The sequence below is a fragment of the Cynocephalus volans genome, chromosome 4 (genome assembly GCF_027409185.1).
Source record: "Cynocephalus volans isolate mCynVol1 chromosome 4, mCynVol1.pri, whole genome shotgun sequence".
Lineage (NCBI taxonomy): Eukaryota > Metazoa > Chordata > Mammalia > Dermoptera > Cynocephalidae > Cynocephalus > Cynocephalus volans.
This window is the reverse complement of record NC_084463.1, coordinates 144,250,527-144,261,155: the sequence shown is the minus strand read 5'-3', so window position 1 is coordinate 144,261,155 and position 10,629 is coordinate 144,250,527. Positions and strand designations below refer to the sequence as shown.

General features: G+C 49.5%; 1 protein-coding gene across 1 annotated transcript; it reads left to right on the top strand.

Annotated features, from left to right (window-relative positions):
- The first annotated feature begins 477 nt into the window (after nucleotides 1-477).
- CHST1 (carbohydrate sulfotransferase 1) lies at nucleotides 478-3,614 on the top strand. Its single transcript, XM_063095503.1, has 2 exons — nucleotides 478-520; nucleotides 1,625-3,614. The coding sequence occupies exon 2, from the start codon at nucleotides 1,684-1,686 to the stop codon at nucleotides 2,917-2,919; it is 1,236 nt and encodes a 411-aa protein (XP_062951573.1). The 5' UTR covers nucleotides 478-520; nucleotides 1,625-1,683; the 3' UTR covers nucleotides 2,920-3,614.
- Nucleotides 3,615-10,629: the final 7,015 nt, after the last annotated feature.

Genomic DNA, 10,629 nt, shown 5'->3' with positions numbered 1-10,629 from the left:
CTTGTTTCATTGATTTAAAAGTCAGAACCAATCTGGGATGTGCTCCAGGCCGGGTTGCCTGTGTGGGGTACCAGCTGTCCATCAGCTGGGCAAGCAGGCTTGCCAGCTTCCCTGCCCACTGCGTCCTGAGCAGAGGGACTGTGACTTGTTCGTAGGATATGGGGGTGGGGTGGATGAGGTAGGTGAAGGGAGCAGGTTGCAGCCCAGGACTCAGAGGGCCAAACCTCAGGGAACAGAGATGGCAGTGGACTGGTAGGGGCCCTGAGTCAGTGATAGATCTGGGAGAGCAGACAGGGTCCTCATTGGTTGGCCCTGGAGGGAGGACAATGAAGTACAGGACACAGGAGAGAAGGGGGGTGGGGAGAGGGGTGCTGGGAGCCCAACCCTACTCTTACAGCCCCCCCCCTTCCTGTCGTCCTGCAGTCTGCTGGCCACAGATCTGCTGCACAGGCTGGGACTGCTGGTTAGGTCTGGGACACTAGTGGCTGTGGACTGCCCAGCTCGGAGCAGCCCCTCTTTGGTAAGTGGTCGAGCCAGCCTGCATTCACTCTGGGAGCATCCCCTGCCCTCTCTCAGGGCCTGGTAGCTGAGTTAGCTCCCACTGGGGGCGCCTGCAGGATGCTCAGGTTGACTCCTCACCCAGGACCCTTGGCATGCCCTTCCCTTTCCCTGCTTTCCTGTGGTTTCCCCCACCCCCTTCTACGGGCAGAAGGAGCTAAGGGTGGAGGCCCTTGAGGATTGGCTTGGAGGAGCCAGACCCCCATCTCCCTGGACTAAGATCTTCTTTGCAGGCCAGTTCACTCTGTGTCAATGAGGATCATTTGACCCAGGCCTGGACCCTTGCCTCCAGTGGCCAAGAGCAAACCCTGGGTCCTGGGAAGGGATGCTTCTCAGCAGCCCCTGGATGTCTGTCTCTGCTATGGGTCAGTTGACTCTTAGAGTCTCCAGGAGCCCGAGAAGTCCACATCTGGAGTAAGCTGGTCACCCACATCCACAAACTGGAGGATGCTTGACACAGTGTCCACATTTCCTGGCTCAGCTGGCCTGAATGAGTTGCTGGCAGCTCACTGATTCATGATGTAAAGGAGTCCTTCCTGCACAGGGACTTGGGGCTAGAAATTGGCATCTGATATGTTCTTCTTCTCCCTCGGGGTGGCCAGAGTACAGAGAAAAGATGACCACCTGGGGAGCTGGGTGCTAGCTTGGGAAGCAGATGCTGGTAGGCCCAGGAGATGCTGGCAGGGGTGACAGGCAGTGGCAGGGCATGGCTTGAGGCAGGAACTGGTCATTCCCTTAGTGCGGGAGTTGGGGGAGTTAGGTTCTTGCACAGTAGGATCTCTCTATAATCACCTCAGAGCTTCTGACAGGAGGCCTGTGCAGCGATCTGTAGATTAAATCCCAGGAATGGGGAATCAGTTTGTTCAGGTCTCAGAAGCTCCCAGGAGTCCCCCAGAGAATGGTAAAGTCTAGTGTTGAAGCTGCTTAGGCCTAGGTGAGTGCATGTGAGCACAGGGCAGGGTGCCGGGTGTTTCCCTGGGTTCCTTGGGCACCAGGTCTTCTGAAGGAGCAAGCTAGCACCCCTGGCTGGGTGAGGCACCTGACTGCTGGCTGCCTTTGTCCACAGACCGCCATTGTCCGTAGACCTTGTGCGGTGGAGAAGCAGCCCCATGAAGGTGCCCAGCCATGCAATGTTCCTGGAAGGCGGTCCTCCTGCTTGCCCTGGCCTCCATCGCCATCCAGTACACGGCCATCCGCACCTTCACCGCCAAGTCCTTCCACACCTGTCCAGGGCTGTCGGAGGCGGGGCTGGCGGAGCGCCTGTGCGAGGAGGGCCCCACCTTCGCCTATAACCTCTCCCGCAAGACCCACATCCTCATCTTGGCCACCACGCGCAGCGGCTCCTCCTTCGTGGGCCAGCTCTTCAACCAGCACCTGGACGTCTTCTACCTGTTCGAGCCCCTCTACCACGTCCAGAACACGCTGATCCCCCGCTTCACCCAAGGCAGGAGCCCCGTCGACCGGCGGGTCATGCTGGGCGCCAGCCGCGACCTCCTGAGGAGCCTCTACGACTGTGACCTCTACTACCTGGAGAACTACATTAAGCCGCCGCCCGTCAACCACACCACCGACAGGATCTTCCGCCGCGGGGCCAGCAGGGTGCTCTGCTCGCGGCCGGTGTGTGACCCTCCGGGGCCCGCTGACCTGGTCCTGGAAGAGGGGGACTGCGTGCACAAGTGCGGCCTGCTGAACCTGACGGTGGCGGCCGAGGCTTGTCGCGAGCGCAGCCACGTGGCCATCAAGACGGTGCGGGTGCCCGGGGTTAATGACTTGCGGGCTCTCGTTGAAGACCCCCGGTTAAACCTCAAGGTCATCCAGCTGGTCCGAGACCCTCGGGGCATTCTGGCTTCACGGAGCGAGACCTTCCGCGACACGTACCGGCTGTGGCGGCTGTGGTACGGCACCGGGAGGAAACCCTACAACCTGGACGTGACGCAGCTGACCACGGTGTGCGAGGACTTCGCCCAGTCGGTGTCCACCGGCCTCCTGCGGCCCCCGTGGCTCAAGGGCAAGTACATGTTGGTGCGCTACGAGGACCTGGCCAGGAACCCCATGAAGAAGACCGAGGAGATCTACGGGTTCCTGGGTATCCCCTTGGACGGCCACGTGGCCCGCTGGATCCAGAACAACACGCAGGGCGACCCCGCCTTGGGCAAGCACAAGTACGGCACCGTGCGCAACTCGGCCGCCACCGCCGAGAAGTGGCGCTTCCGTCTCTCCTACGACATTGTGGCCTTTGCCCAGAACGCCTGTCAGCAGGTGCTGGCCCAGCTGGGCTACAAGATGGCCGGCTCGGCGGAGGAGCTGAGGAACCCCTCAGTGAGCCTGGTGGAGGAGCGGGACTTCGGCCCTTTCTCGTGACGCGGGCGCCGTGGGCGGGGGTGGGAGGCACCCGTGTCGGTTTTGATAAAATGGACCGTTTTTAACTGTTGCCTTATTTCCTCCTCCCTCTCCCACTCTGTCTTCGTGTCCTTCCTGCCCCCTGCCCACCCCACTCCCTTCTGCCCTTTTTGTCTCTGAAATTTGCACTATGTCTGGGACGGGAATCACTGGGGCAGAGGGCGCCTGAAGTGGGGTACGCCCCCACCCCACCCCAGTCAGACACACGGATGTTGGGTCTCTCTCTACGTGGACAGTGACAATGTTTACAAGCACCACACTCACACATTCACACACGCACACGGGCACCCACCGGGAGAGGCACCCCAGCCACACAACTTGTCGAGCTTTTGGAAAGGACGAATGGTGGGGGACTGTCGTTTTTGCACTGTCTTATTTCTACAAGCTAAGAGGATAAGAGCGAAAGGACCACCTCTCCCTAATTTATGAATGATGTCTATCCCTTCTCCAGCCCTGCTTCCTGCCTCTGACACCCATTTTTCCCCTTAGAGCAGAGAAACTGCCCCCTCCTGCCCGCCCTTGCCTGTGGTGAGCAGGTTTTTACTGTGAGGTGAACGTGGACCGTGTTTATTTTTCCTAGTCTGTGGCGATGCTGTCTGTCTGTCTGAGTCTTGTGGCTGCCCCTGGACCAGTGATGACTGATGAATCTTATGAGTTCCTGATTGATCTTGGGGTCCATCTGTGATATTTCTTTGTGCCAAAAAAAGAAAAAAAAAAAAAAAAAAAAAAGAAAAAAGTGGATCAGTTTGCTAAACAAACATTGAAATACTTAATCAGTGTTTTCTGTAAATAAAAGAGTGCAATGATATCTGAGTGTGACTGTGGGACATTCTGAATGGGTGACAGCAGGCTTCGGTGGGGTTTGGGTATTTCAGGCTTTGGGGAAGAGAGCCAGAAAGAGGTGGAGGTGGGAATTAAATGACAAGTCTGACTCTCGGAACTCTTGTGACCCTTGTCACTCTTGACACTGAGTTTGGGGTTTCATTTTCCTTCAGTCAGTTGAAGGGAAATACTGTACCTTATAGCCAGGAGTGATGTTCACAATATTTGACCAGTGGTAAGACTTGACAAATCATAATGGCTGGAGGTAAGGATGAGATCTTGGGACACTTTCCTGGGCCAGATGTTACCTTTTTAGTTGGTGGGTCTTGGGGCAGGATAGCTGGAGAGGGGAAAAATTTAAGGACTGGGGTGGTTCGGGGCAGTGCCTGATTATCTACCGGCCTGGAAGTATTTTAGCATTTTAACAACTGGTATGAGTTTACTGGTGTCTACACTGGCGGACTACCTTCCATGCTTGCTTCCCTTTCCCATCCTTGGCAATCCCATCCTTAGCAGGTTCCTCCAAGCAGCTTTCCCAGCTTTTATTCCAAGAAAGTAGCTGGTCCCTAGGGTGGCTGGAGCTCACAGCTTTGTTGTCCTGGGACAATGAAAGTGCCTGGTCAATTGGAAGAAGGGCTTCCTGAGGAAACCCTTCAATCCTGGGCTATGTGAGTCAGGAGGATGTAGATTCAGCAGCTATAGAAAATGCCTTAAATAATAGTAGCTTAATGAGATAGGCTATTTTTTTTTTTCATTTTCTTATTGTGGTGAAATACACATAAAAGTTACCATCTTGACTGTTTTAAAGTGTATCATTCATTAAATACATTCATAATGGTGTGCAATCATCACCACAATCCACCTCCATAACTCTTTTCATCTTGTAAAATGGACACTCTATACCCATTGAACAGTAATGCCTCATTCCCTTATTTCACTTAGCATAATGTCCTTAAAGTTTATCCATGTTGTAGCATATGTCAGAATCTCCTTCCTTTTTAAGGCTGAATAATATTCCATTGTATGTATAGACCACATTTTGCTTATCTATTCATCCTTTGATGGATGCTTGTGTTGCTTCCATGTTTCAGCTATTGTGAATAATGCTGCTGTGAACATGGGTGTACAAATATCTGAGATCCTATTTTCAATTCCTTTGGGTATATACTCAGAAGTGGAATTTCTGGATCATATGGCAATTCTATTTTTAATTTTTTGAGGAATTGCCATACTGTTTTCCACAGTGGCTGTATCATTTAACCGTCCCACAAACAGTGCACAAGAGTTCCAATTTCTCCACATCCTCACCAACAATTATTTTTTCTTTCTTTTTTTTCTCTCTCTCACCTATGGAGAAGGGTGATAGGATTGTTCCCTGTTGAGGGGGAGGCTGTCGCAGAGTGGGAATGGCAAGGGGCATGTGCAGCTGTGCAGGCTGTGGGCAGGGATGTGGGGGGTAGACCATTCCCCAATTCTGCCCTTTGCTTCTCAAGCTTGGAAATTTTGCCAGCTCTCCGAGGGCAGTTCAGCCTTCAGGGGATTTATTTATGATGACAAAGCCCATGAGATGGAAATGGAAACCACAAGGCTTGCCTGCTTTTACAATAAAGCCCAAACTCTTAAATTGCTCTTCGAAGCCCCCACACGCACTGGCCCCTGCCCACCTCAGCTTCATCCTGCGCATGCTGCCCCTTCACTCTTCACTCTCCAGTGTTCCCTATTTTCTTCACTTCCTTGAACACACAGTGGGAGATTCAAGCAAATGGCCTTGCTTTGGTCAACAGGATAATAGCAAGTGCAGAGGTGTGAAATGTGCTTGAGCTTTGGAGCTTGTTCTTTCTTGCTGCCTCTTGGAAGCCTTCAGCTGCCATTGAAGGAAGCCCAGGGTAGCTTACTGGAGGATGAAAGTCCACAAGGTGAAGAACCCAGGGGCTGGGACTCCTGCAGTCAGTTCCTCTCTGACTTGGCAACTGACGGAGATGCCTCTGTGAGCCAAGCCAAGACCAGCTGCAATCTGGTCCAGAGGGTTGAAGCCGCCTGGCTGAGCCCAGCCAAATTTCTCACCCACAACTTTGTGGGTTAAAAAAATGGTGGTTGTTTTAAGTCACTAAATTTTGGAGTGACTTATTATGCAGCAAAAGCTAACCGATATGCATGCCATTCTCTGTCCCATGGCAGAGTCTTTGCACACACACTTCCTTATGCCTGGGTTGCTCCTATCCCCTCTTTACCTAGTTAATGTCTGCTCATTCTCTAGATTGCAGCTTAAATATCAATACTTCCTTGGTCTTACCCGATTAGTTCAGTTATCCTGATTGTTGGCCCTTGCATAGCTGATTATCCATCGTATATATCCCGATTATAGGCTCTTATATCACTGTGTACATCTCTTTTATAGTGCTTAACACAGTTGCAATCACACTTTTTATCACAGGACCTGGCACACCATAAGTGTCCAATAAACACTGATTGAATGAATAAAAGAATGAACGAAACAGGTGTTCCCCACTGATAAGAGAGCCTGCCTATCCAGGGTCTTCTCTTGGGAGTGGGCGAGTCCTCTGAGGGACCAGAATGCGACCCGAGGCAGCTGATGTCGCCCAGCCTGTTGCCGACACGTTATGGGAGGCTGAGCTGAGCTTTGTTCCAGGAATCCACATCCTTCCCCCGTAGTCAACAGTTCTGACTCTACACGCCAACACTGTGCTCCTGTTTCTTTGTCACAATGCTGTCACCTGCCTTGACACTTGTTAAAATTTCCGAGGCTAATGCTCTGAAGGAGAATAACAGTGAACAAATGTGTACAGAATCTCACAGTTTACAAAGCATCCTCCTCCGCTGGTCTCCCCTCCAAAGGGGCTGTTTCCTGCTGACACAGAGGCCTCTCTTTCTAGCCAGGAAGTGGTGGTCAGAGGGCCGTGTAGGTAGGACTGGTCCCGCGCCCCCTTCTGTGTGTAGTGTCTTGATGGCTTAGGTCTTGGGGAGTAAAGGAATAACTTCCTGGTCTTGTCCCCAGACTCAGAGCCCCTGCCACCCGTGGGTCTAGGGCTGGGTCCTGTTGTTCCTTTTCATCCCAGACTTCCTGTCTGTGTGTTTCCACCTGCTCGCCCTCGTTTCCCTTCTTGCCGACAACAAACACTCTGGCCTCCCAGCCTCACTTCCCTGGGATTCTGGGGAGCTTGCTCCCCACTTCCGATCATCCCATAAGGTATTGTCCAGGAACAAACCTCCCCTTCCTGGTTTATCGCCTCCCCAGGAAAAGGCTCGCTGGGGAAGGATTTTTCCTTGCTGGAATGCCTTTCTTTGTTGGGAAGAAAAGATCTGGGGTTGGGGGGGAAGCACCTTACCATGTGGTGAGAAAACACACACACTTCTGCTTCCCGAGGGCTGGAAAACAGGTTGGAATCAAGTCCTCCTAGGCAAGTAGCCAAGGCTTGGGTGCACCAGGGTGTCTAGATGCAGCCACTGGCGGAGTGGTCACCGGGCTGGGCTTCGTGTCTGGGTCTGGGTGTGGGTGGGAGACTAATGCTCAAGTTGGGAATCTGGCTGGCCTGGGGGCCTGCAGCCTTCTTGCCCAGGGCAAACATGGGACAGTTACCAAGGCTTCACAGAGCTCTGAAGCGATCCATCGAAACATCAAATCCGCCTACCTAGTTGTACTTTCTGCTTCTTGGAGCTACACATGCTGATAACTTGTGATTGAATTGGGTCTTATTCATCTTGGGAACCACTGTGATAAAAAGCATGGTTCTAGGTTCCAGTCCCATCTCTGCCACTTACTTGCTATGTGACCTTGGGCATGTCACTTAACCTTTCTGAGCTCCATGTCCTCCTCTGTGCAGTGTAAATCATCATATCTACCTCAGAGGGCTACTATGAAGACTGTGTAAGGTAATGCATTTTAGTGCACAGAATGGGGCTTGACACACAGTGAGTGCTCGATAAATGCTAGTCACCACCACCATTGTCATCATCTTCTTATTCATTGTGCCTTCCTGGTTTATCGCCTGGAACATGATAGCAGCTCAATGAACATTTGTTGAATGAGTACATTCTCGGTGAGCTCTTCTGATTTGAAATGCTACCAGTACACAAAATTACACATGAATGAAATAGCACAGCTGTCAGTGTAGTCCAAGGGCTAGCTAGGGGGAGAGAAGCCGGGCACAGCCAGAAATGCCCACAGCATGATCACTAAGCATATGGATAAGCTAGCCTACCCACAGGATGGTCCCTGCAGGCTCCAGGATGGAGAAGTAACTCTCAGGGGTAGAAGCTGACTGAGATAACCTGGCATCCTCTGGCCACATTCCCAAGATCGTCTAACTTCCTGGGAAAATGGCTTTCTGGGTACCCCAAGCCAGCTGCTCTTTTTGCCACTAGGTTGAATGGGCTTGGCCTTTCTGCCCTTTTGAGGAACCTGCATCCCTGCTCATTATCCATTCACAAAGGACCGTTTTTAACATGGGAGCCCAGAACATTTTCCTCCTCTGTAAGGGCCAGGGAAGCCCACTGTCTAAGGTATCCAGTGATGAAGGACATAGAGTTTTCTTAAGCTCGGATCTTTCTTAAGCTTCCTGGACTGGGTGTGGGAACAGCCAGCTGGCCACGCCCAACTGCTGGGGGCTTCCTCCCCGGCAAACTCCAGCAGTCCTGCCTGTAGGCAGCAGCATCCTCTTCCTGTGTTGCTTCCTGACTTCCGCCTCCCTTAGTAACATCTCAGCCTTCAGCAAGGTCACCCTGGGTTGGCTTTGGGAAGCTGGGTGTGGTTTGGGTACAACAGCCTTTGCACCAAGTGTTTCAGGAGGCCTTTAGCTGAACAAATGAGAAATCTTTCCAGAGCCTCAATATCCCAGCTATAGCCTGTGGACAATGATGGAAAAGAATGTCTTCTGCAGTAATGGGGTATAGTGGGCTCCATATGTCCATCCAATCAAGTTGAAGTATTGATCACACAACCTGTAGCTTTTGTGTCTGGCTTCTTTCACTTAGGTGACTTAAGATTCATCAGGCTGAATGTATCAATGGTCTGTTTCTTTTTATTGCTGAGTGCTCTTCATTCCTTTGTGTGGATCCAAATTTCCACCTGGTATCACTTTCCTTCTGCCTGAAGAACTTTATTTAACATTTCTTAGAGTGCAGGTTGACTGATAATAAGCCCCCCAGATTTTTCCTGAAAGTCTTTATTTTTGTCTTCATTTTTTAAAAAGTATTTTCACTGGATTTAGAATTCCAGTTGATAGTTTTTCTTTCAGCACTTCGAAGATTTTTGCTTCATTGTCTTCTGACTTGTATTGTTTTGATGAGAAGTTTTCTATAATTTATATCTTTTTTTCTCTGTATATAATATATCTTTTCATGGGCCACTCTTAAGATTTTCTCTGTATCACTGATTTTCAGCAATTTTGGTTATGACGTGCTTTGGTGTATTTTTCTTTATCCTGTTTGGTGTTCATTGAGCTTTTTGTATTTGTGGGTTTACAGTTTTCAACAAATTTGGAAAAGTTTCAGCCATTTTTACCTCAAAATTTTTCTGTCTCCCTCCCACTCCCCACCTGAGACTTTAATTACATATATGTTAGATACCTTAACATTGTTTTTACAGGTATTGATACTCCGTTTATTTTTTTCCCCCAGCCTTTTTTGTCTCTGTGCTAAATTTGGATAGTTTCTAGTGCTTTGTTTTCAAGTTGACAGATCTTTTCTTCTGCAATGTCTAATCTGCTGTTAATCCCACTGAGTGCATTTTTTTTTATTCTAGTTTGTATTTTTCATCTCTGTATGGTTTTTGGGTCTTTTTATTTTATATCTTACATTTCGTCCTCATTGTGTTTATGTTCTCCTTTATATCTTTTACCATTTATGATGTTTGAAACTCCTTGATGACTATTTCTCTGACCTCTGTCATTTCTGGGTATGTTTGTATTGAGTAACCTTTTTTCCTACCTGTTGTAAGTCATATTTACCTGTTTTTGTTTGCATGCCTGCTAATTTTTGATTGAATGCCGAATGTATCAGTCAAGGGCCAAAGAGAGAAACCACATCAGTAATTTGAATACAGACAATTTAATATAAAGAATTATTAACTAGAAAAATGTGATTAGTTGCTGAAAAGGGGTAAAAGAGAATTTTAAGGAATACAGAAATAACAAATGCAGGAAGCCCCACCTTTTCGAGGGCTGAGAGAAGAGTACACAAGGAAGGAATGAAGAACTTAGCAGAGGCATCTCTCCCCACAGCCCCGACCCTAGAGCTTAGATTCAGACCTCTCTGGAGAGGGTGTCACTACTATGAGAACATCTAGCCTGTCTTTGGAGAAGAAATTTGTTAGAGAGTGTGGCCAGAGCTTTCCATAGCAGCAGTCCACTGGATGACTAGAAGGTGCAGGAGGGTCATAGCTGGTCTATAGGATTTGCTTGTCAAGTGGCCAATAAGGTGGGGTGCCAGTGGTCTAGTGCTGGTCTGCAAAAATTGGTCTGTTGGGTTTCTGGAAAACCTATTGAAGAATGAGTGCCACTAGGACTCCTAAATACCATTGATAGCTGGAGAGATAAAACATACCAGAATCAGGAAGAGAAGCTTCTTCCTTAGCAATAGCCTTGCAGTGACATCTCCCTGTGCTCCAGGACCCTTTAAAGACAAAAATCTAACATACCACCAATTAGAAAAGGAGCTATGTTTATGGGATCCAGCTCCAGTGTTACAAAACTTGCATTTAGAGGTAAGAGACAATAAATTGTCACACAGATATTATGCATTTCTGTTGCTGAATGCTGGATTTTGTTGGATTCCTTTATAGAGTGTTAGACTTTCTTCTAGCACAAAGTTAAGTTACTTTGGATTCTTCTA